We start from the raw sequence: 27,243 nt of genomic DNA, 5'->3' as shown, positions 1-27,243 counted from the left end.
AACCTTTAGTTGTATTCTCAAAGAACTTGCAAATTCTGCTTATGTCCTTCAAAGCATGAAATATGCAAGTACCATACTTCCCTCAGTAATAAGAATCATGATTTTTTAATTTTAAATAAAAGATGGAATAACTTAATTTTTTCTCTTGAAGACAGGCAAAGTGGAACTTAAAGAAACTTTCCTCCACCTGTTAAGGCAATGAAAGAAGATAGAACACATATAATTGAGATACATTCTTAAACCTTAACTCATTTGACCACATTCTGGGCTAGAAAGTTATACACTGACCTCAGAGACTGAATGACATAAAATATATGTATGTTCATCAAGCATCAGGGAGAGAGAACTCGATGCAAACGGAAGAGCACTTGGTGACAGTCAAAAGACTGGGAGGTTCGAGGCTTCAGTTTATACTGTGTGATAGGCGTGCGCGGAAGTAGTTTGTAGACCAGGAGACTAGAGCTTTTACAGAGACACTGGTAAGGTTCTACAGATGTTTAATATTAGTACTTTTCATGTTAAAAAATATACATTTAAAATTTATAAGAAAAACAAAATGTACACTAAATGGGTTAGCAGTACATTTTTAGATATGGACACTACCAACCTGCGTCTCAGGTTAACTCATCCTGGAGCTTTTCCATAAACGTATGTGTAAATGATACACTTGTAGATGTGTCACTGAGGCAGAAGCTTTTTATCTGCTCTGGTCTTTTCCTTTTCTTTTCAATCCAGGACTATATTAGTATAAAGGCTATGATCACATAAAATCTTCAGTTCTACTGGATGAGAGTATAGATGTTACCACCCTCTCCTTGTTCCTATATGATGCGGTCATGGAACCAAACAAAGTAGATTTATTACTCCATAACATGGCTTGATAACTATAAAACAGAAGTCTTTAAATGTTAACATGCTAACAAATAAGGTGGTATAAATGTAGTCATTTTTGTACTGGGACTGGAAAAGCAGTATCAGAAAAAAATGTATGGCATAGTCGATCATAGAAAACACAGGCTTTACAATGTCATCAGATGTTGTGTAGATGAGCATTAGTAGTTAAAATTATGCAAGCATTTTTCAAAACTCTATTAGATAATGTTGTACAAATTGATACATACTATTAATTTTATTAGGATGAGGCTTTTAAATAAGACCTTTCAGAGTTATCTGCAGATGTAGTGATACTGGAATTTATTCTTTTGCACTAAAGTTTTCTGACTGATATAAGTTGTTGAAATAATAGTCAAATAAAATAAGAAATTATTCTTATTTCTGCCTTAAGTATATCCATTAAAGTTTATCAACCTGGAAATCTTACTAATATTTTAAATAAACTGAATAGCACAATTTACATTTATAAGACTAATACACTTACAACTTCATTAGTGGTTGTAATGAGATAAAACATTAGTGATGAATCAAAACAGGATTTGGCTTCAACATGCAAAAGAAAATTAATTTTTCTGTCTAAACATTGTGAGTAGAAAGATGGCTTCCGTGTTAGTCTCCCCAGGCTGCCGTAACAGAATACCATGGAGCGGGTGACAAACAACACATTTTTTTCCTCACAGTTCAGGAGACTAGAAGTCCAAGACCAAGGAGCCAGCAGGGTCAGTTCTAGCGAGGAATCAGTCCTTGGTTGTAAAAGGCCATCTTCTCACCGTTCCTTACATGGGGGAGAGAGGGGCAAGGCTCTCTGCTGTCTCTCGTTACAAGCATGCTAATCCTACTGGAAAAGAGCCCTACCCTAATGACCTCACGGAAGCTTAATGACATCCTTACAGCCCCTACCTCCAAACAGTCACATCGGGGCTTAGGGCTTCAACATATCAATCTGGGGGGACACAATTCAATTCACAGCAGCCCCTGAGGTATCTGATCTTTTAAGAAATAACATTATTGGACAACTCGTATGAGATGTTATAAGATACATTTATTTTTCTCCAAACAATACAGTTTTTAAACTAGCTGAGAAAATTGTTCATTGAGTTCTCCAAAGTGATTACTCACCAATTAGGCAAGTAAATCAATCATCTTTGACACAAAAATTTACTATCACTACTTTTTTCTTTTTTGGTTGTACTGCACATTATTCACAATAGCCAAAAGGTGGGAACAACCCAAGTGTCCACTGACAGATGAATGAATAAACAAAATCTGAACTATACACAGTGGAATATTATTCAGCCACAGGAAGGAATGAAATTCTGATACTCACTACAACATATATGAACTGTGAAAATGTCATGCTTAGTGGAATAAGTCAGACACAAAAAGACAAATATTGTATGATTTCACTAATATGTGGTACCTAGAATAGTCAAACATATAGAGACAGAAAGTAAAACAACGGTTTTCAGTGGTTGGAGGAGGGCAGAAGAGAGAATTATTTTCTAAGGGATAAAATGTTTCATTTTGGGAAGAGGCAAACAAGGAGCTGGATGCTGGTAATAGTTTTATAACAATGTGAATACAGTTAACACCACGGAACTGTAACTTAAAATGGTTAAAATGGTAAATTTTAGGTTACTTATATTTTACCACCAAAAGAAGATTTCTCAGTTTAAAAAGTGGTTAGAATAGCAATTTTTATGTTATGCATATTTTACTATAAAAAACAGAATATTAAAAACCCCCTAGACTTAGTTTCAAGATAAGAGGACTTCTAAGGTGCCTTCTGATTGTGAATTTTTTTGAGAGACACCATGATAACAAGGAGAAAAGAGAAAGAATCTAGCTGAGGAATAGGATCCTAACTCCGTGTTCTGAATTAAGAGTGTAACTTTACCTTTCAAGTGATTATAAACGGACCAAGATGTTCTAGCAACGATAGCAAATTCAAATGCCTACAGAGGCCAGGCAGGAAACGTAAGCAGGTGAAGCCAGGCAGCTGGGGATGGTGGTAAATCTGAGGCTACATGCCCTGTCTAAAGAGAGCAGCTGCACCTCTGCCCTGGCGGAATGTCTCTCTGTTGGAATGTGGCTGCAGTATTGGAAGGACTTTCCATTTTTAAGTGAAACTGAATTGAGATTTTTTTTGTTAAATGTTGGCATCTAATTAAAAATACATATTTTAAACATAGCAAACCAAAGAAAACATATCTGCAGGCCAAGGCACGTATAATCAGCTGACCACTAGTTTGTGATCTCTTTCAAAGCATACAGGCTGGACCAGAATACAGAAGAAGGGAAGGAAGTATTGCCAACCAGACCCTCACCAATGTTTAAAGTTGGCTTACAGTTTATGATATAAATCTTTCTAATCCTTGTTTAAAAGCACCAGTGGGTGTTGAATATTATTTTAATTAAGTGTCATTTAAAATAGTATAGTTTTTGGACTTCCCTGGTGGCTCGATGGGTAAAGAATCTGACTGCCAACGCAGGAGACACGGGTTCAATCCCTGGTCCAGGAAGAACGCACATGCCATGGAGCAATCAAGCCCGTGCACCACAACTCCTGAGACTGTGCTCTAGCGCCTGGGAGCAGCAACTACTGAAGCCCGTGCACCTAGAGCCGGTGCTCTGCAACAAGAGAAGCCACCCCAATAAGAAGCCCGAACATCACAGCCAGAGAGGAGCCCCTCCTCTCTGCAGGTAGAGAAAACCTGCACACAGCAACAAAGATCCAGCGTGGTCAAAAATAAATAAACAAACGGCATGGTAATAAATACAGCATAGCTCTGAATGGGCTCAGTTTCTACTGGGGCACTCTGAGTATGATGTTTTAGTGTATTGCATATATCAGATGGGCAATAAGTAGCAGCTACTATTATTTTAAATCGTCTCCTACACAATATTGAAAAGTTTAGTGTAAAGCAGGTATTTGAAACCGACGCTACCCCGTAATAAAAGGGATGATAATGTAAACCATTCAATACTCTATCCTCTGTCTAGTGACTGGGAAATGGTGAACTGTCATATTAAATAACAAAATCACTTACATATGTTAGGTGTCAGGAATAGCCTCATAAAGGTTACAATTTAATAAGAGAAATGTACATTAAGTAAAGGATCATGCAAAAAAATATTTAGTCAGAAACTATAATAAATGATGACTAAAAAATTACAGGATGATTTGAAAAGAGTAATGAAGTCATCTAATTCAGATGAGAAAGGGTCACAGAGAAGCCCTCTTTAAGGAGCTGACCTTTAAACTAAGACCTAAAAGGATAAAGAGAGGTCAGCAACCTAAGGGCATTAGGCACGGGGGCTGAGGAGGGTTGGGTGGGAGAGGAGGAGGTGACAAAAGCATTCCAGAGATGCTTATGTGACATGTGTGACAGCCCCAAGTGGCCAGAATAGAAGAAAAAGGGAAAATTAAACAGAGGAAAAGATGGAAGTCGCTGGAGGGAGCGAGGGGCCAGATTCGAGGCGACGTCAGTGTTCTCTCTGGAGAAAAAGATTCTGAAGAAGGAAGTGAAAATGAAAAAAGAAGAGAAAGTTAGGAATAGAGAAGAAATAAGTGAAATGCGAGCTAGGAGAGAGGAACTTGAGGTTGAAGAAATTATTTCCTGGCCGTCTCAGCCTCCTGGGGAAAATGACGAGAGGTGAAGAAACGGTGGGAGCAAGGGGAGAGAAGGGGCGAGAGGAGACCTCGGGAGGAGACCTCAGGAGTGAAGAGATCACACTTCACTTCCTGTTTGTTTACAAAATTACCAAAGCAGCAAATGCTCTTTAATATTTCAAACAAGACAGCCACCCCGCTCCTGCAGTAAGCACCGTTAATCCTCACAGAATGGCTCTTTAGTAGTGAGAACGAGGATTAGTGACGAGCATAATCAAGTGGAAGTTTGAGGCAGTTACACAGAGAAGTCAGACCAAAAGCTTCATCTTAGCCTAAAATGTCTGCGTGTTCACTTGAGATCACTTAACCCACCATACCATTCGATATTGTAGGGAAAAAGGAACAGGATTTTATCATATGGTCATCAAGACCTACTGCAATCCCCTGATTCCGGGAATGTGAACTCCTTTTATAAAAGCAGGGATTTTTTTTTCCCCCTCTAATCTCTGATTGGGCTTCCCTTGTGGCTCAGCTGGTAAAGAATCCGCCTGCAATGCAGGAGACCTGGGTTTGATCCCTGGGTTGGGAAGATCCCCTGGAGAAGGGAAAGGCTACCCACTCCAGTATTGTGGCCTGGAGAATTCCATGGACTGTATAGTCCATGGGGTCACAAAGAGTCGGACACGACTGAGCGCCTTTCACGTTCACTTTCAGTCTCTGATTATCAGATCACAAACTCCATGAGAGCAGGCATTTCTGTCTAATCCCACGCACTGCTGATTGCTGTCGTTTAGTCGCTAAGTTGTCTTTCGCGACTCCATGGACTGTAGCCCGCCATACATAATTTTTTTTAGTGAATCAATACACCTAGACAATGAAGACAAAACCTCAGCAAATCCAGAGGAAAACCTAAAGGGTGAAAGGGAAAATAAAAGGAAAGGAAAAAAGGAGGGGAGGGATAAAATTGGAAATATTTCCGCTTCTGGCATTCATTTTCGACTCTTCTCTCCCATACTCTACACTCACAATAAATCTGCAAGTCCTGTCAAACCAGCTCCTTAAATAACTTTTCATCTCCACGGCCACTTCCTGTTTGATTAGAATTATCTCCTATCTGGTCTCTGGCTTCAGTCTTACTATCTACCTTCCATTCTGTTTTCCATGTTTGTGCCAGTGTCATAAGTGAAAATATCACACAAATCGACAGAGTCCTACTATGTTTAGGAGAAAGCATAAACTTCAGAGGACACAGAGCCCCTTGATACTGGGGGTAGCATGTGTTCAGTCAGTCTAACAGAGGTGTTAAGAATGTGGCCTTGGTGAATGAAATGATGCCATTGGCAGCAACATGGATGGACCTAGAGATTATCATACTGAGGGAAGTAAGTCAGAAAAGAGAAAAACAAATACCATATGATATCACTTATACGTGGAATCTCAAATCTGACACAAATGAACTTATTTATGAAGCAGACTCACAGACACAGGAAACAAACTTATGGTTACCAAAGGGGAAGGGGAGCGGGGGAGGGGTAAATTAGAAGTTTGGGATTAGCAGATATAAACAACTAAACATAAAACAGATAAACAAGATCCTATTGTATAGAACAGGGAACTATATTCAACACCTCGTAACAAAGATAAAATAAACATAATGGAAAACAGTATGTATATATGTATAACTGAATCACTCTGCTGTACATCAGAAATTAAGGCAACACTGTAAATCACCTACAATTCAATAAAAAAAAAAGGTGGCCTTTGTGAAGACTTAAGTTTGAATATGAGCTGTGCTACTTACAAACCATATAGCCTGTCCAAGTCACTTAACTTCTCTCAGATTCTTTAGGAGAAACTGGATAATAATCCAACCAACTCAAGTTTGTTGTGTGAATGAAATAAATGAATACATGAACAGAATTTCTGCTCAGTGGCTGGCACAATAGCATTCAGCATCATTTTCTGTTGCCACATAGTACTTCTTACCATTTCCCAAAGGAACCATGGCGTTTCGTGTTATACTTCCAAACCTGCGCGAGTTTTCTGTTTAGAATGTACTCCTTTGCTTAGTAGCCTTCCACTATTCCAAGCTCCAGCCTCAGTCTCTTTACAGCCTCCTCCAGCTTCTGCAGGAAGGACCGCTTCTCTCCGGTGTGACCACTGGCTCTTACACAGACTTCACTAATCACGCACACTACGTGGAAGCTCCTTGTAGGCCACTCCATTTCCCCTCCCGGAACGCGAGCTCCTCGAGGGCAAGCATTGTCATTCACGTACCTGTATTCCCAGCATCTTACACACTCTCCAGCAGAGAACATGTTACACATTAAAAACACAATACTGTCTCTAGTCCGTTTTCTCTGGCTTCTTTGGCATTCCTTGATCACACACTTTTAGGTGTGTGACCTAGACCAGTTATTTAAATTTCAAAAATCTCAGTTGTGTTTTCTGTGCAGAGGAGATAATGAAAGTATCTACCTGATACATAGGACTAGAAAAATGAGATAATCTACTTAATAAACATTAACTGTTATTATTATCAATAGTTTTACTTCTGATACTGTATTTTATGTCTAGAAATTCCATTTAGATCTTCCTAATATCTTTCATTTATCTCCTAATCATATTCGTGTTTTCCTTTACATACTTGAGCACATCTATACGACTTACCTGTTTAAAGGTCCTAGGTTGCTATTCCCCCGTCTCTGTCATTTCTGAGTCGGTGTTTCTACTGATTTATTTTTTCTCCTGGTTATGCCTCATATCTTCCTGCTTCCTGTACTTTTTAGTTGGATGCCAGACTTTGTGAATTTTATGTTGCCGAGTGCTGGATTTTGTTGAATTCCTTTAAGGAGTATTGAATTTTGTTTTGGTATGCAGCTACTTGCAGATCAGCCTGATGCTTACTTAAGTGGCTGGGGACTCGATCCAATGCCCTGTGTGTTTTGAGGTTTCTCCACTCCAACTGGTAGAAGTGTGAACTAGCCTTGTGAATATGCCAGGAATTGTCTTGCCTACTGTTTTCCGGTGGGTGTTTTTCCAACCCACACACATGCATAGTTTGTAGCCAAAGACTTGAACACTTCCTTGCAGTTGTCTGGAACTAAGTGAGCAACATACTCCTCTCTAGTACTTGGCCCCGCAAATACTGGCCACCTTGGCCTCCCTAAACCCCAGCCCTCGCCTCCTCACCTCAGTAAGACCCTCGTGATCTCCATGCACTGTCGCTCGGCGACTGTCTGCCAGAGACCACAGTCCACACTGATTGCTGCCCAGTGTCTGAAACAGTTGTTACAGACATTGTGTCTGATTTCCTACTTGTTTATAGCAGGAGGACACTTTGTTTAGTATCATTATTTTATTAAATAAAACATATACATTCCTTGGTAAAAGCACAAAGTTCAAAACTAAATTCTCATAATCTGTGAAAATAAACTGTGGACAAAAGCTCTTTGAGCTAATATTCCTAAATAGAAGTAAAGATTTACTTAAGGGGAATTTCAATCTTTGCCAGACGTGGAAAATTTAGATTAATCTTTCTGTATTGAAAGAAATACCGAAGTGAGAAGTTGAATTTTAAAGGCTCATTACATTTGAGTAGATCTTTTTGCTTCCAAGAGTCTAAAGTTGTCTAGAGATTCACTACAGTTTTCATGAGGTTATTTGACATCCAAACATAGGGAAATGAGCACCATTCAGTACTCAGTCATGAAGGAACGACACTGCGTCTCCGTACTTGCCAAAACCTGGGATAAAGTATCTCTTGCCAGAAGGGGTCAGCTCCCTAGCTTCCTACAGGCGGCCTCACGTTTAGATATGTTAGGCTGGAGCTCTGCGCTTCTCTTGCAACCTCTCAGAAGAGTCAGTTTCCTCTCAATGATGCTAAAATATGCACATGATGTTCTAAGGAAGTTATCTGCAGGAGAACAATATAAGAGCAGCTCCACTGAGTAGGCGTCTGGTACTTGGCATTCTAATTGAACAAATGGGGCTTAATAAATGCTTTCCTCTGGAGCCATGCCTCTGAGTGTTTTTGCTCCTTCTGGATGAAAACTGGGGACTGACACATTCTGGGACAGAACGATGCTCTAAAGTTTCCTGGAAGAAACTGAGAATATATTGAAACGATTTAACCAAAGACCTGAGGGTCACCTAGACATAAATGCTGCCTTTGGTGTTTAAGAAATCAGAGACTGCCTGATTAAGAAGCATGACAATAAATATCCAGCATAAAATCTAGGTCCTGTTGTTAGCACAGGAGAAATGGGGAGAATCTGGGGTCGCTTCTTCTCAGCAGCTGAAGGAATCATTCCTTGGTGGCTCAGTGGTAAACGAATCTGCCTGCAATGCAGGAGACTTGGGTTTGATCCCTGGGTCGAGAAGATCCCCTGGAGGAGGAAATGGCAACCCATTCCAGTATTCTTGCCTGGAGAATCCCATGGACAGAGGAGCCTTGTGGGCTACAGTCTCTGGGGTCCCAAAGAGTTGCACATGACTGAAGCAACTGAGCATGCACACACATAAAAAAGATAAAGGAAAGGACACCTGCTTAGAGTCCACACTCCACGGAGCCACAAATCACGGGAAGGACTAAGGACATCTGAGGACTGTTTTCCATAGTTGTCTTCATGTGCTATTTCACAGAAACAAACTCTAGCTATATGTACCATCCTTCAATATAGTGAGTATTCAATATATATTTGCTGACTGGTTAAGGGACAGAGAAAGGATTAGGAAAGATAGGTTCTGGAAAGATAGGAAAGATGAAATAGTACAAAATTCACCGATACACTCATAGCTTCCAGCTTATGTGGAGACCAATGGGATAGTATTTCTGAGCTAGTTCACTTAAAATTTCACTCACATTGCTTTTTGCCTACTGGTCATTTGTAAAGAAGATGATGCTATTCTCAGTACTCTGGCACGAAAGTGTATTTGAGATGGATGATCTCTAGAGTTACGTGTCAATAGTAGAAATAGGGTATCAGTAAATCTGGGTTCTATCTCTATTTTAATGCTACTGTGCAATCCTTCTGCAAGTTACACAATTTCGCGCTTTTTAAAATGGGCACAATAATATCTACCTTTTATCTATTTCTTAGGATAGTGAAACGATCTAATAAGAAACCAGGTAGAAAGAGTTTTAGCAAGAAAGTTTCAGTGGCTATATATAAAATAGCAATAACATGAGTTAGATCAGGGTAGAAAATCTTGCAAATTCAATAAAAGCAGGGAGCATGCCTATTCACTTACTATAACCCCAGCGCCAGGTACATGGCACGTTTACCAGAAATACTTGTTGAATGAATGAGGAAATAGTTTTGGCCTTCCTCTCTACTTTAAGTTAGCATTCCTATAGAAACTGTCTTAAAGGCATTCAATACTTATTTGGCAAAACACATAATATGAAAGCAGGAATAAAAACAGGCCCTTGAAAACAGATGTGACCAAAGATTTTGATATAGTCTAGATCTGAAAAGTTTGGAGTAATTTAATCTATTTTAGTAATCCAAATGTAAGAATCTAGTGTCATTTTTTAAAAAGAAGCTCTCACTAAGGGTCTTTCACACTTCACCTTACCAAAGTAATGTCTCAATCAATATAAGACATTTTCAATCAGCATTTTTCTTAATATTTTCCTTGGGTTATAATCAAAAGATGCAGAACCAACAACATGCAAATTGATCTTAAGTTTCATTTGTTGTAAAATGGGAATTATAGTATCTACCAGAGAGAGATGCTGTGAAGATTAAATGAATTACTGCACATAAAGCTACACTTGGATCTTAACAATATCGTCAGTGATGGTGACAGTATTATTGATGGCAGTGTCTCTGACACAGACAGATAGCTCCTTAAAAGTCACGTGTTCCTAGAGCCTTGAAGAGCACGCATTAAAACAGTATTTATACTGAGCAAAAAGAAAGAAGTCTGGAGGGAATAAAGGAAGGCTAGAAAAGAATTCAGGAAGACTTACCGCCATTTTTGCCTACAGTTCGGAAGCATCTCCAGAAGGCCCGCAGGAATGATGCCCTGTTGTGAGGGGTGGCTTGGATGAAGCTGAATTCCCGAAAAAGAATGTGAGTTCCCTGACACACACTGTTAAAACTGCAAAGAGAAAAGGCAAGAAATCATCACTCTATGGATAGTTACAGAAGACTGGAATTAGAATAAAAAGTCAAGAATATATAGAACAACTGCCAGGAGAAAAATCTTTTCTCCAACAAAATTCTGAACTACAGATTAGATCAAGTCCCTCCAAGAGGAATTCTCTTATCTCTTTGGAAACTCTTGGAGTCCAGTTCCTCTGAATGCCGCCGTGTGTGTGTGTGTGTGTGTGTGTGTGTGTGTGTGTTGGAAGCTTTAATCAGTTGTTGGAACGTCTCACATAGAGGGAAATCTTTGTCTTTAGTTGGATGATACTGGCACTCATGTCTTCTTGGAGAATACTCCTCCCTCTACCCCATTTGAAATTCAGTTCAGTTCAGTTCAGCAAAGAGTCGGACACGACTGAGCGACTGAACTGAACTGAACTACCCCATTTGAAATTTTGTTTCCTTAAAGACATTCTTTTTATCTTCTCTCTGACCTCTATCTGGAGAAGGAAATGGCAACCCACTCAAGTATTCTTGCTTGGGAAATCCCATGGACAGAGGAGCCTGGTGGGTTACAGTCTGTGGGGTTGCAAAAGAGTTGGACATGACTGAGCGACTAAATAACAACTGACCTATATTAGGTGCCTTAAGAACAACATGGCTTATGGAAACACAACTGGATTGTCTGTTCCAGTTTGGGGGTGGTGTTGTATACCTCTCTGACAATAACCTTAGAGGAAAGGCCACATGCCAAAGATATAAAACGTTCCAGACAGACTACTAAAGGCAAATAAGAAAAATAAGGGTAGAAAGTGGCCCCTGGATGAGAGTATGAAGCAAAGCCCCAGGGCCCAAGTGAGTCATTGTTTAAGCTGGGCTGGGGAAGGGGAAAAAATATACTCCATTGCCTTTGGGTTCTTCTGCCAAAGAAATAAAGGCTGTAGAGCCTGGCGTAATCTAAAAATGGAAAATCCACCAAAGAATAGGCAATTATCCAGTAATCATCACTACCAAAGACGACTTCTGGTTCCAGAAAACTCCTAAAGTCCCTGACAAATAAATCATGAGTGGAAAATATGTTAATCTTTGTAGAGAAGCAGACATTAAACTGAAGATGGCAAGCTATAGAGGGATAGTGGTAATTCCAAATGCCACTTTTCATTTGTTTATTTAAAGGGGGAAAATATTCTGAGTCTCTGAGCTGAACAGGAAAAAAATGTCAGGAGCCACCTAATCCATTTTCCTTTTCCCTGACCAAGTTAAGAGGGAAGTGTCTAACCTGTCTTTAACATAGAGTATATTATCACTTGGGATAAAATTAGCCTCTTTCGGTTAATATTAACAACACTGTATGAAAAAGAAAATTACATGCCCTTCTTTCCCCACGGAAAACAAGCCTAGAAGTCTTACTTCTAAGATACTACGAGGAAGTATGAGGACAACATCTGACAAAGACTTAGAAGAGAGATTTTTAAAAAGCTATGAAAGTGTTAACCTAATTATGCAGTTTGCAGTGCTGTTGTCTTGAGTAAAGGAAAATGAAAAATAAAGCAAATGAGCTGTTACAGGTAAATGGAGTAGGCCACATTTCCAGCAAATGAAGTCTAGCAAATGATAACATTTTAGCCTAAATTTATGAAGCTACCCAGCAAAGAATTAGTCCCAAAGTGTACTGCACACCCCTCAAGAGAAACAAGCTGGTGTCGTCATGGTCTAGGTTATAATGGAACTAATACTAGTGAAATTCTATTCTTAGTGTAGCTTTTAAAAAATAGCTTTTTTAAAACTAGGGAGTAATTTATGCATTGAAGAATCTAGCTGAGCCTCATTTACAGATGAATACAAATATACACAAGAATTTATAAAATAGGAATTTTATACAACAGTGCAAGTCAGATAATATCGAATATAAAAAGATTTATAATTGTGTTTACACTACCATCTTTAGATAACTCATACCAGTAAAATTCACATTTAATTAAAAATAAAAATAAGCAGGAATTAGGGTGGCAGCTGATCAGTATGGAGATCATAATCACTACCTAAGGAGTTACTAGACAATCTTAACACAGCCAGTGAAATTCTTTTAGATAAGATGGCTGTAAAGAAAAAGCAGAAAACACAATTATTCCAAACTTCACTGTTTTTCTTCAACCTGAAATATCTTTTTCCTACCACCTCCACCTCTTAAATTCTATCCAATCTTTTAGGACCATCTCAAATACCATGTGCATGAAGTCTTTTCCTGATTCCACCACCACAGCAAATTCCCATCATATATCACTTACAACTCTCTGATGATACTCACAATTTGCTGCCTTGTTTTAAAGCGACTGGATTTATTTCCTCTATTAGATTCTAAACTGTAATCAATTGGTTTGTACTCATCTTTGTCTCCATTACATTACCTAACATGTAGTAGATACCGCTTAAGAAAGATAAGAAGAAAATAGATGAATGATACCAGGCAGAAAGTATCAGGATTTATGTTTGTAGCCAGCCATACTAGTGATACTGAAAGTCAACATTCTATGATCTTTTTAAAAGTCCAGGACTTTGGTCCGATATTAGTGTTGTAATTCTGCAATATTAGCATTTTTTTTCTGATTGGTATTTGCCTTGGTATTTTTCCAAGCTCTTAATTTCAATCTTTTTGCTAATTTTAAAAAGGTGTTTCTCTTGTGAGTAGTCAATAGTTGGATTTTGTTTTTTTACCCATTTTACAGTCTCTGTATTTTAGTGAGTTTTTAAAATAAATATCTGATTAATCTCTACCATCTTATTGTATATTTTTTGTGAACTGTTATTCTTTGACTTTCCCCACCTCTTTTCCTACTTTTTGGTGTATTAGTAAAGTTTTAAAAAAAAAATCACCCATCCCATTAATTTGGAAGCTATGACAGAATCTGTAATCTTTAGTATTTCTCTTAAATTTAATATACATATTTAGCTAAACATTTTTAAAATATACAATTAATCATCTTGATCACTCTTGAAAACAAGGACCAAAAAGTACACTTATTAGCACTCTTCTAATCTTTGGGTACTATTTTCTAGAATTTGAATTCTACCTTTTTTAAATTGAAAAACTTTTTTATTATGGTAAGATAAAAATATTAATAATATTTATTACTTTAACCATTGATAATATTTATCATTTTAACTATTGTAAAGTGTACAATTCAGTGGCATTAAGCATATTCACAATCCTATGTAACCATCGTCACTATCTATACCCCTAAATTTTTCATCATCCCTAATAAAAATTTTATATCCATTTTAAAAAATGACTTCCCACTTCTATTCTTCTCCTAGATTCTGGTAGCCTCTATTCAATGTTCTGTCTCTATGAATTTGCCTATTTTAGGCGCCTCTTTTAAATGAAATCATACAATACTTGTCCTTCTGTTTCTGGATATTTCACTAAGCATGTTTTCAAGGTCCACCCATGTTGTGCCAGACATCAAATTTCATTCCATTTTAAGGCTGAATAGTATTCTTCAGTTCAGTTCAGTTCAGTCACTCAGTCGTGTCTGACTCTTCACGACCCCATGGACCACAGCATGCCAGGCCTCCCTGTCCATCACCAACTCCTGGAGTTTACCCAAACTCATCGCCATTGAGTCGGTGATGCCATCCAACCATCTCATCCTCTGTCGTCCCCTTCTCCTCCTGCCTTCAATCTTTTCCAGCATCAGGGTCTTTGCAAATGAATCAGCTCTTCACATCAGGTGGCCAAAGTATTGGAGTTTCAGCTTCAACATCAGTCCTTCCAATGAACACTCATTCTACTGCATGTATATACCACATTTTGACTGTCCATTCATTTATCAATGGACACTTGGGTTGTTTCTACCTTTTGACTGCTGTGAAAAATGTGGCTATGAACTTGGGTGTATAAGTATCTGTTCATGTCCCTGCTTTCAATTCTTTTGCATCTATGCTAAGAAGTACAACTGCTGCATCAAATAGTAGTTCTATGTTTAATGTTTTGCGAAACCACCAAACTGTTTTCCACAGTGTTAGCACCATTTTACACTCTCACCAGCAATGCACAAGAGTTTCAATTTCTCCATATTCTTATCAACATCAGTGATTCTACCACCTCTTTTTTTAATCACCCTCTTAGCAGGTGTAAAGTGGTATCTCGCTGTGGTATTGATTCGCACTTCCCTAATGCCTAATGATGCTGAACATCTTTTCATGTGCTTATTAGCCATCTGTATATCTTCTTTGGAGAAAAGGTTATTTAAGCTCTTTGCCCTTTTTATGAATTGTCTTGTTTGTTTTTTATTGTTGTTGAGTTGTAAGAGATCTTTACATAATCTGGATATGAATCCCTTATTAGATATGTGAGTTGCAAATATGTTCCCCCTTTCTGTAGGTTGTCGGCTCACTTTCTTGATAGTATCTTTGATGTACAAAAGTTTTTAATTTTGATGAAGTCTAATTTATCTATTTTTTCTTTTGTTCTCTGTGTTTTTGGTGTCATAGCCAAATTTGAAACCAGTGCCAAATGCAATGTCAAGATGATATTGGATTGTTTTCTTCTAAGAGTTTCATGGTTTTAGCACTTAAGTTTAGGTCTTTGGTGAATTTTGAGTTAATTAACCCAAAACATATTTTCTACCTGCATAAAAATGCACATTCTCGTTAATTTTTCATTGCATTTAACTAAACTGAAATGTTCTTTAATAGTCTTGAATCTTGAGAACAAATTAGTGGTTACTAGAGGGGAGAGGGATAGAGGGAGGGGTAAAATAAATGGATAGGATTCAGACGTATAACTACAAGGTATAAAGTAAATAAGTTACAAGGATGCAATGTACAGCACAGGGAATATAGTCAATATTTTATAATAACTTTATATGAAGTATACTCTATAAAAATATTGAATTATTATGCTGTACTTCTGAAACTAATATTGTAGGTTTCCTATATTTTAATAAAAATTAATAAATAAATAAAATTGGATCACAAATTTTGAAAAAAAAAGTCATCAAGCTTACCTGTAAAATCAAACATAAAAGCTCCTAAAAATATCTTAAAAGGGCATACAAAAGTATACCAGATGCCTGCCTCAAATGGAGTTCTCCAAAACCACTATTTAAACTTCATTGAGTAAATTCTTTCATTTTCTTTAAGTTGTTGGTTTTGTTCCCTTGAGATTTCATTTTTTTCTAATCTGAAATAATTTCAAATTTACAGAAAAGTTACAAGAATAGCACAAGGGATTTCTGAATATCCCTTACTTTGATTACCTGAATGTGAATATTTTACTGCATTTGCTTTCACTACAACATTCTTCCTCTCTCAGCCTCTCTCTATCACACCCATACATACATGTATAAATATATATATATATATTTCAGAACTATTCAAGAGTAACTTGTGGACATGATATTTCTTTATCCCTAAACACATTATGTATTTCCTAAAAAATAAGTATTTTTCTTATATAACAATAGTACAATGAACAATACAACATCATTGATATGATATCTTATTTTATATAATAAAATTGATATAATACTTTTATCTAATCTACAGACCTCATTAAGATTTCACCAACTGTTTCAATAATGTCTCCTTTACAGGAAAAGAGAATTCAAGACAAAACTTTGCATCAGTTGTCATGACTTTTTAGTCTCCTTTAATCGGAAACAGTTCCTGGGTCTTTGTATTTCATGACACTGACATTTTAAGAGTACAGCTTTTACTCCAGTTTGGGTTTGTCTGATGTTTCCTCATGATTAGGTTCAGGTTATACTCTTTTGGCAGGATTATCACAGAAGTGATGCTGAGTTTTCCTAGTGCATCATATCAAGAGGCACTTGCTGTGGATTAATCTAACTACTGGTGATTATTAACTTAGATTATTTAGGTAAAGCAGTGTATGCCAGGTTCACCCACTGTAGAGTTATCCTTTGTAATGAGTATCTTGTGGGAAATATACTGTTACTCTTCAAACCTTCATTTACTCCTTTCAGCATCTAATGATAATTCTTGCCAGAAGCAATAAAAATTATGATGGTTTTGCCAAATGGTGATTTTCTGCCTAATTACATCATTTCATCTACACTTACAAGTTTATTTTCTATAATAAAGAATAGGTAGATGTATATATTTTTATTTCCTATTCTTTCTTATGCTAAAATTAGCATAAATTTCAGTTTTACCATTTTATTTGCTAACTATTAAATTAATTCTAGAGTAACATATCAAAAAAATACAGCAGAAGCTATTTAAAATTAATGATCTTTATAACCAGACATTTGCAAGCAGGTATACAATTTCATTTTCTCATTTAATAACAAAGGTTGTTTATACAGAAAAAAGTCAACAGACTTCTATTAAGTGGTATCTGTTTTCTCCAGAAAAACTAAAGAAGTTCTAAGGATTCATTTACGATATCAATTTCACATAAACATCTTAATTTTGAATATTAAAAAGCAAAAGGTTAGAACTGATTTAAGTTACTTTGGTTAAGTAGTCAGTAACTCAAGGACTACCAAAGAAAGAATTAAATATAAATGTAATCATAGTAGATTTATATACATAGCCATTCGCATTCTATATAAAGAAATAGCAAAGAGCAAAAGGATCAAATTAAAATATTCCAGCTCATGTTCAATGTGCCAAGAGGCAAAAGTTCAAAGCTCCTACAATACTTCATATCTTCCAGATACTCTTTGCTCTTACTCAAAACGAAAACAGCCAATGAGTCTTGACCTACACAGTTAAATTGGATTGCAACAGTTCAGTTTTCTTAGGCCAGTCACTTATCTCCTTTTTTTCTCTTTAAAATCAGGCTAGCTCATTAGAGTATATGATCTTCTGTTAGAATTGGAACTGCCTTTTGCTGTTTCAAGATGAGTTTTATTTGCAAGAAATCCTAAACAGATCTATCAAAGAAGCAATCTATGAGAACAGATCACACCCAATTATGCAGCACAAACTGGCCACACCAAGGTGATAAATGTATAGGGTGTAGATCAACCTCTGAAAAATAAATAAGGTCAGAGATCCAAAATACTTTAGAAAGAATCATGATTTAAAGTAACCCTTTACTGTTTCTGGAAGCAGAAGGAAAAAAGATATTCCCTATAGAGGGAATAGAAAAGAAACCTTTTGTGGCCTATTTCCCACTATCAAATTGGCAAGACTAGCAGACTGGAGTTTTGTTCTGCAAAAAGTCACTAAATCCTAAAGATATATTCCTGTGGCATGATTTGGTCCCCTGAACTAACTATGCCTGTATTTGTTCTTTCCCGCCTTATGAAATTCAGATGAAGCCTAAAGCCCTTAAATGTTTTCTTTCCATTGCTTTTCTGCTATAGAATTTTGCAATGCCAACTTGATGAGAGAAGTCAGTGAAGCATGTCAGCTTGGTCTATGTCGCAGTTTAGACAACACACTTGAACAGAAGTTGTCTCACACCAATTTCTTTCTCATAGTGCTACAAAGAAATTTCTGCACAAAAGTTCACTGCAGAATTTCTAAAAACTTCTCTCTACTGGGCTGTTATAATCTATTGTTCAATACATAATATACTTACAACAGGAAAAAAAGTAATGAACAATATGATTCTGTGTCCATAGGGAAATCCGACCAAGGGTGTCTTTACGGTACAGTACAGCTGGAACACGGCTTTGCCCATAGATATGCATCAGGTGCATGGACTGCAGGTTCTCTTCTCTGTTGCGCAGGAAGATGTAAGTGTCAGCAGGAGAGAAAATAGAAATCTACTGGGCTGCAGTCGGGTGTCCACTATCCTCTTCATCTGCTCATTCTCAGCTAAATTCAGAGTAGAATATCTGAGATCACTGGCTTCTAAACAAACAAAAAATCTCCAATTGAGGAAGAAATTCAACAGGGACTAATCGATCTTCAGTCACTGTCTAGGGACAGGTGAACCAATCTGCGGGGCCTGAGCTGCCCTTGTGGTGGATGAGAGTAGTAATCTCTGCAAGAGCGGAACAACTGAATCAGAAGCTTATCAGTTCACTCTAAAGACTTAGCGTTGGCATTTCATAGCAGGAGTTAGTTTTCAGACCATGATGGCAGTGAGATCACGCCGTACTGCACTATGAGGAGAAACACTCACGAGACGGCCTCGTGGGCCCCGAGAGCTGTGAAAAGCTTTTGCAATGGGATGCGTAAGCGGTGCCAGGTTTTCTTTCCTCAGTTACTTCGCCAAGTGCTCTTCTGTCACCAAACTGCAGAAAGAATCTACTTCAAGCAGTGGATTGTGCCACCCTGGGCATCTGATGCCAAGGGGAAAGGAGAGTGTTTCTACATAGGGAGATCACCGAGCAAATTCTCATATGCTGCTTCTCTGAAAGTAAACCGCTCTCCACTGGATCTTTGTTTCTAATTCAGTAGGCCCCCCTGCTAGAGTTAAATAAAAAATGTTTCAAACTCCCTTTTCAAGTATTCCAACTTCAAAACTTATTGCTGAAGGCCTGGCATGCTACAGTAAACTCCCAATTGCATATAAACTCCTTACTCACTTGCGTTAATGGAGAAGCAAGATGATTCATTAACATCTGTTTACTGTCTGCAGTTTTAAGTGTTAAGGAACATTACTTTTAAATGGTTGTTTACTTCATGCCAATAGAAACAGGCAAATACATGTAACTCAGAACAGGAAATCAATGCACAGAGCACCGGGAGACAATTACTAAATACATACTCTTCATAGCATGTTAGAAATTTAAATTATAAAAAGATAATGTAGCAATTTAGAAAATGCTTTTCGTATATGATAAAAAACAGGAAATAAAACTGTAAGTACATTATATTTTAGCTACATTACTGTAGGTCTACAATAAGGAAAATGATAAAAAAATTTAAAAGACAACTGTATTTACTCATTGTATTAGGGTTGTTGACTTCTAATTGATTTCTTCCTGTCTTCCATATATTCTGCAACTAATGTAGTAAAGATATATTTTTAACAAGAGTTACCATAGATCTCTAGTTTTCTTTATTCCTACTTGGTCTCTAAACAGAGCTCTTGATAACAGAACTTCCAGGAGCTTGTCTAACTTCACTTGAAATTCAGAGTAATTGTGTTTTCATGATTTCTCTGGGGAAACGTCTCCAACCCTTAGAGGAAAATTTTCTGGACAAAGAAATGTTCCTCTTAAGAAAGCTGCAATATTTCTGTTATGTCTTAGCTCCTGCCACATGTTATATCTCACATACTTTCTTACGTGGTCTCTAAACCTGTTATCTGTTATTTCTTTCTCTTTGGCTCTGTCTTTAAATCTCTGTATCACTTTTGTCAACAGGCTCATCCCATCTGTATTACTTTTTTTGCTCAGTCATGTCTGACTCTTTGCGACCCCATGGACGACAGCCCACCAGGCTCCTCTGTCCATTGGATTCTCCAGGCAAGAAGACTGGAGCGGGTTGCCATGCCCTTCTCCAGGGGATCTTCCTGACCCAGGTCTCCTGCATTGCAGGCAGATTCTTCACCATCTAAGTAGCCAAGGGAAGCCCTTTTTTCTGCTACTGAAGTTAAATTTAGTGCCTCAGGTAAGGCTCTCCTTAGTCATCCTCAACACATCCTGCCATTTCTTTCTCACCGAGTGTTTACTCTCTGCCTCTGGACCTCAGAACAGCTTTCGTCTGTTTCACTGCCGGATTGCACATCATAGTCTCATCTAATTTCTTGTCAGTTTTCTTCTTTAGCTTTTTCAACTCAATACTAATTTCCTTCCAGGTTTTTCTTTGTATCAATACAACAGTAGACGACATTTTAAGGACTATTCTATTTTCCGCCTACAACTATAAGGTTTTTTCCTTTATCATCTTTTTATTCTCATTAGGATCCAAAGACCCAACACTATTTTTATGGGTCCCTTAAATGCTAAAAATACTTTTCTCCAGCCCATGCAAGAGCTGGAGGCGTTAAGATTTATCAGCTCTCTCGGTTCAAAGCCAGCAAGTAACGCTCAAACCATCATCCTTTGTTCTTGTTCAAGATGATATGAATTAAGCTGAAAAAAAAAAAGCTTCATACAAATGCTTTAGTCATAGGCCAAAGTCTTCTTGGATTTGATCATAATTCAAAATGAAAATAAAATTGAAGGGGAGTTCAGAGGCAGGGTTTGTTCTGTTAGAATCACATACATCAGACTTGCAGCTGCTGATCCCATTCTCTTCTGGGTTATCATCTCATCTCATCATGTCTTGTGTTACATTACTACCACTATTTCCAGAGTTATCTTCTTTGTGTTATTTTTTGTTTTTTCTCCAAAGTTGGTCTTACTTTTTAGAAAATAAATGCAATTTCTTTTGGCAGCCATGAATACTTATCTTTAAAAGCTGCTAGTAGACTCATTTATACTTTTAAAATACTCATTTTCCTGACTTTAGGTAAAAGTTATTTTGTGTTCTTTTACCTTTCTAAATTCAAGTCCATTCTTTTTAATTTTTTTGCATTAGCTGGGAACTCCTAAAATGAGAGAGCTCTAGGCATACATGATTAAAGCAGTCTTAATGATTCAGTAGTCTATGATGGAAAGAAGTCCATTTCTTCCTGATACCTTTATAAATATCCTTTCAAATTTTCTTATTAACTTATCATATTCCAATATCACTTTGATTTATTTTCTTATTTCCAACAGAGAATTTTCTTTCTAAAGATACATGAGGAAAGAACTCTAGATAGTGGGTAGGGTCTTACACAAAGCTTTTGTAAACACATGAGAATCTAATGTGTCATTTGGTTAAAAACCTCAGAGTAAAGGGTACCACAAAGTTTCTGATGATCCTGGGATAGTTACTTCAGGAAATCTTAAAGGAAGAACATAAAAATTTAACTGGTAAAGAATCTGCCTGCAATGTGGGAGACCTGGTTCAGTCCCTGGGTTGGGAAGATCCCCTGGAGAAGGGAAAGGCTACCCACTCTGGTATTCTGGCCTGGAGAATTCCATGGACTGTATAGTCCATGGGGTCTTAAAGAGTTGGACACAACCGTGTGACTTTCACTTTCACTTTCCCATTCCCCAGACACCTGTTTGTCAGGCGCAGTCTTGAATTCATTCACATTAAACTTTCTCTGTGATATAAACCTTCTTAATATTGATTTATTTTAGAACACTATCATTCTCTAATTCTTTACTTAGTATCATTTAACCAATTACCAGTCTTCTAAAACACAAAGGACATTTTCAATATTTTTTGTGATCGATTGAAAATCACAAAGCAGTTATAGATGACAGAACTTAATGGAAATCTATACTGAAACTCACTTTTCCTGCCAAACCTTTAAAGATTCATTTAAGTAAAAAATTATTTTTCTTTTTTTTGAAAAAGAGGGATACAAACAATAACTTGAACATAAACTTGTACCTTAGAAAGTACGATATTGGTAGAATTACTATATATATTCCAGCAATTTCACTTTCAGCTTTATTGTCAAAAAAAAATGAAAGTAGTACTCAGATATGTGTATACCCGTGTTCATGACAGTATTATTCACAATAGCCAAAAAGTGGAAGTAACCCAAGGGTCCATCAACAGGTGAATGGATAAACAAAATGTGATATAGGCATACAATGAAATATTATTTAAATTTAAATTTAACTTAAATCTCCTCAAAAAGAAAGGAGATTCTGACACAAGCTACAACTTGGATGAACCTTGAGGACAGTAAGCTAAATAAAGTAAGCCAGTCACAAAAAGACAACTACTGTATGATTCTACTTATATGCAGTATCTTTTGTTGTTTAGTTGCTAAGCCTGCCTGATTCTTTTGTGACCCCATGCACTATAGCTCTCCGGGCTCCTTTGTTCATGAGATTTTCCAGGTAAGGATACTCGAGTGGATTGCCATTTCCTTCCCCAGGGATGTAGTATCTAGCTTAGTCATATTCATAAAGCTAGAAAGCAGAATGGTGGTTATCGGGGAATAGGGCAGGAGGAAATGGGGAATTAGTGTTTAATGGCTACAGAGTTTCAGTTTGGGAAGGTGAAAAAGTTCTGGAGGTGGATGGTGGTGATAGCTGCAAAATAGTGTGAATGTACTTAATTTCACAGAAATGTAAACTTAGAATTGTTAAAATGTTAATAACATATATTTTACCACAATAAAAATAGAGAAATGAAGAGACTGGTTAAGATAATAATAATAATGTAACACAAAAGCCTTGTATGTGTATTTATAGAATTGCTTGATGGAATGAGAAATTTAGTTATAACTAAAACTTTTTTAGAGTGGTTCTGAAGTAAGAATGACTACAGTTTTGTTACTGAAAGTGTCGACCAAGGATGGCAGCATTGGCATTATGCAGAAGCCTCTTAGAATCTCAGGCCCCATCCCAGACCTACTGAATCCCATTCCTCACTTTAACAAGATGCCCAGGTGATTCATATACACATTAAAGTTTGGGAAGCACTAGTCTGGGGCATACCTTATCACTTTTTAGTTGTGTGACTCTGGGCCAGGTACTTAACCACTCTGTGCCTCGATTATTTTTTTATCTGAAAAATGGTGATAATAGGAATGCTTACTATATAAAGTTGCCAAAGATTAAATGTGATAATAATGCCTGTTGTATAATGCTTGTCACATTCAGGGAATACTAGCTATTATTATTACTTTGCTGCGCTGTGCTTAGTTGCTCAGTAGTGTCCGACTCTTTGAGACCCATGGACTGCAGCCCCCCAGGTACCTCTGTCCATGGGGATTCTCCAGGCAAGAATACTGGAGTGGGTTGCCATGCCCTCCTCCAGGGGATCTTCCCAACTCAGGGATGGAACCCAGATCTCCCGCGTTTCAGGTGGATTCTTTATCATCTGAGTCACCAGGGAAGCTCATTACTGTTACTTTGCTGTACAGAAAATCTGTGAAAGTAGATTTTCAGGGTCTTTTCTAAAGATAGTAAATTAGGAAGTCAACATTTTCCAGAGGATATGAATGGTGCCTGGCTTTTAAGAGGTAATAACAAAAAAAAGATATATGGGAGATAACAGTTTTGGCAAAGCACAAAGGGATGGAAATGACTTTCTTCAGAAGACCTAATATAGTTGAGGGAAGGTGTCAACTTCATTCATAGTAGGGGAAGTTTTTCTTGTTACAGTATGTGAGGACCAGACAAATAATATTTACAAAATATAAATGGAATGGAAGTAGCTTTTAATGACAGTGTCATATTTGAAAAATATTTTAGGGGCTCAATGGTATGTTTTTCACATGTTGGAAATCCCCTTGAGGGATATAATCTTTCTGCTGACATATCACAAATATACTTGACTTCTGTGATAAAGGACCAGTATCTGGCCAAGGAGCAAGCTGGAAGAGGGAGGAATATTCACAAGGTGGGGGGACAAAAAGGACAGTCAGGCAGGCCCCATGAGCTGCTAGCACCTGGGCCACAATTCCCGGAAGACGTCACTGAGTTCCTAACCTACTTTCTCTGGCTGGAGATCTTTCCTTGTCCCAGAAAAGACTTTTGGAGACAGAGAGGATTAAAAAAAATAATAGTTAAGAAGTGAGGTTGCTGGGCTTGCACTTTCCTAGCCGGAATCCCTTTATCTTTCCTGAGAACCCCCCAGATCTGTTTTATTCTAGGTCAGTAATTTAACACTCTCAGCTCTCAATTCAAAGCCAGTAATGACCTTGCTGTGCTGAATTATTAGCCTAGGATATAGAAAGAGAGAGAGAGGGAAGGAGAGGGGGAAAAAAAAGAAACCCTAAAAACAACAGAAGCCTTTTGATCAGAGCACCAAACTGCAGTTCGCTGTAACTCAAGCTGCCCATTCTTATATGGCAGGAATTAAAGACTCCCCCTGCCAGGCCAGACCCTATTAAAAGACAATAGCTGTTTGAAAAGGGTAAGCAAGTTGATATGGATATAATAGGCCACATATGGGGGCCCTTTTCTACTCTGAAATAAAGCTCCCTCTTAAGAGTTGTGAGCTGGGAAATCCAGTATTCAGTAAGGCAGGAGGAGGAGATAGAATCGGAGAGAGTGGGTAGCCATGCAGAAATGCCTGAAGGTGCTTCAGGGAAACGTGGGGAGGGCTTTGGGGAGCCTGCAGAGATGCGCATCAATCACTGAGCATGGAGGGTTTCAGAATGGCCAGGTGCTCTGAGGTCCCCCAGAGGTTTTTAGGACCAGTGATGACAAAGATTTGGCTGGAACTAATATAGTGGTTAGTTTCTCTAATGGGTTAACAACAACGACAACAAAAACAAGCAGCAAACGAGTAAGCTCTCGCCAGGAATGAGGCAGCCAGCAAAAAGCAACCTTTTCCGTCTTGTTTTAAACAACCTATCATGTCAACGTCCTAAACTCCTGATGAGTACCATCGAGTCCACTAAATGTTCTTGTTCTCTCTAGGATGATATTTAAAAAAAAAAAAAAAAGGAAAAAGCCCTGCAAAACAAAGACAGTAAACTCCAAAAGAAATTGCCTCTTGCCTACAAACTACACACTTCCTCTGTGCAGAGAGGTAACCACAGGACATGGGACTTCTCACTCTATTAGCTAATCCATCTTTGCTTGTCTAGCGCCAAAACACTCTGCCCATTAATGGATGATGCTTTTCGAGGATCTTAAATCCACAACAGAATTTTCCAACCTCTGTTTTAGCTATCTCTAAGATCTTGTTAGTAAGTTACAAAACAAGGAAGGATTTAAGAGTGATTCAAGTTATTTAAACACATTAATCTAGTTGTTTATGACTAAATTCTGAATTCCCAAATTCCTAAGCAGAAATATCAGAAAGGTATTTTCCTTTCCTCCACCACCCTTTGCTAATTGCCAAATGAACAGCTCTCCAATTCCCATCCACTGCAATTAATGGGCTAGCCTGACGGAATTTACAACCAAAGGAAAAACACAAGGGCTCTCTAGCACTTGCTTGATTCACTGAGCGGTCAGCGGGGCACAAAACTGGTCTTTTGCAAATTAAAGGGTTTTGCTGATTAAAGAGAAAATCTGGATTCCTAAGAAAAAAAATTCTGCCTCACCACTAGGCTTAAGACTCCAAAACAAACAGATGATTTTTAGAAAAAGTTATTAGGGATAATTGTTTCCATAAAATATCACAATTCTAAACTACTCCCCATTACGTAGACTCATTTCAGATGGGGTCATCACGTAAGAAGAGAGGGACAAGCAATGGAGAGCTATGAAAAGAGTGATGGGGAACATCAAACACCACGCTCATTCCCTAACTCATGCCTAAGCATATGGTGACCATATTTTCAGAAGTTCAAATTGGGACACAGAGTCTAAAAACAGTTTTTTATTTGGTATGTGGGCCACTTCCAGGTGTGAGAAACGGTCTAAAGATTTTACATATAGATATAAGTGTAATGGCTATGTTTACATGCCACGCTAATTGATAAAAATTAAATGCCACACCGTTTGACAAATCTTTTTTTTTTAAGATGTATTTGGTGGTCTTCGCTGCTCTGTGAGCAGGCTGTCTCTAGTTGCAGCTCTGTGAGCAGGCTGTCTCTAGTTGTTTTCGGCTGCTCCGGGTCTTCGCTGCTCTGTGAGCAGGCTGTCTCTAGTTGCAGCTCTGTGAGCAGGCTGTCTCTAGTTGCAGCTCTGTGAGCAGGCTGTCTCTAGTTGCAGCTCTGTGAGCAGGCTGTCTCTAGTTGCTGCTCTGTGAGCAGGCTGTCTCTAGTTGCAGCTCTGTGAGCAGGCTGTCTCTAGTTGCTGCTCTGTGAGCAGGCTGTCTCTAGTTGCAGCTCTGTGAGCAGGCTGTCTCTAGTTGCTGCTCTGTGAGCAGGCTGTCTCTAGTTGCTGCTCTGTGAGCAGGCTGTCTCTAGTTGCTGCTCTGTGAGCAGGCTGTCTCTAGTTGCAGCTCTGTGAGCAGGCTGTCTCTAGTTGTTTTCGGCTGCTCCGGGTCTTCGCTGCTCTGTGAGCAGGCTGTCTCTAGTTGCAGCTCTGTGAGCAGGCTGTCTCTAGTTGCAGCTCTGTGAGCAGGCTGTCTCTAGTTGCAGCTCTGTGAGCAGGCTGTCTCTAGTTGCAGCTCTGTGAGCGGGCTGTCTCTAGTTGCAGCTCTGTGAGCGGGCTGTCTCTAGTTGCAGCTCTGTGAGCGGGCTGTCTCTAGTTGCAGCTCTGTGAGCGGGCTGTCTCTAGTTGCAGCGGGGGGGGGGGGGGCTACTCTCCGTGGCGCTGCCCGGCTTTCTCCTTGTTGCAGAGCACAGGCTCTAGGCACTTGCGCTTCAGTACTTGTGGTGCATGGGCTTAGCTGCTTCACGGCATGTGGGATCTTCCCGGGCCAGGAATCACACCCGTGTCCCCTGCACTGGTGTGTGAATTATTAACCACTAGACTATCAGGGAAACCCAAATCTTTAGTTATTTATTTATTTGGCTGCATCATCTCTTAGTTGCAGCATGCAGGATCTTTAGTTGTGGCATGCTAATTCTTACTTGCCACGTATGAGTCCCTGACCAAGGACTGAACCAGGACTCCCTGCATTGGGAGGGAGTATGTGGAGTCTTAGCCACTGGACCACCAGGGGAATACTGATAAATATTAAAAGACATAGAGCCTATATAATCTGAAAAATAACATTTTATACAGAACAGCATGGATAGTATAATACCACTGATACGAAACTACATATCTATGGGCGTATATGCAAGTAGACAAGATGTTTGAA

At 38.3% G+C, this 27,243-nt stretch overlaps 1 protein-coding gene across 6 annotated transcripts in view; it reads right to left on the bottom strand.

Moving 5' to 3' along the window:
• The window catches only part of CSTPP1 (centriolar satellite-associated tubulin polyglutamylase complex regulator 1), a 199,755-nt gene that overhangs the window by 102,335 nt on the left and 70,177 nt on the right, over positions 1-27,243 (bottom strand). For all 6 annotated transcript variants that reach the window (XM_081538608.1, XM_081538606.1, XM_081538607.1 and 3 more), the window contains one exon: positions 10,485-10,615. In XM_081538608.1, coding sequence (XP_081394734.1) covers positions 10,485-10,490 — 6 coding nt within the window. In that variant the 5' untranslated portion in view covers positions 10,491-10,615. The remainder of the gene's footprint in view (positions 1-10,484; positions 10,616-27,243) is intronic.

This window comes from Giraffa tippelskirchi, chromosome 11, assembly GCF_054371585.1.
Source record: "Giraffa tippelskirchi isolate mGirTip1 chromosome 11, T2T-mGirTip1v1.2.pri, whole genome shotgun sequence".
In the NCBI taxonomy this organism is placed as follows: domain Eukaryota; kingdom Metazoa; phylum Chordata; class Mammalia; order Artiodactyla; family Giraffidae; genus Giraffa; species Giraffa tippelskirchi.
The sequence above is the reverse complement of the archived record's forward strand: the minus strand, read 5'-3'. Positions and strand labels throughout refer to the sequence as shown.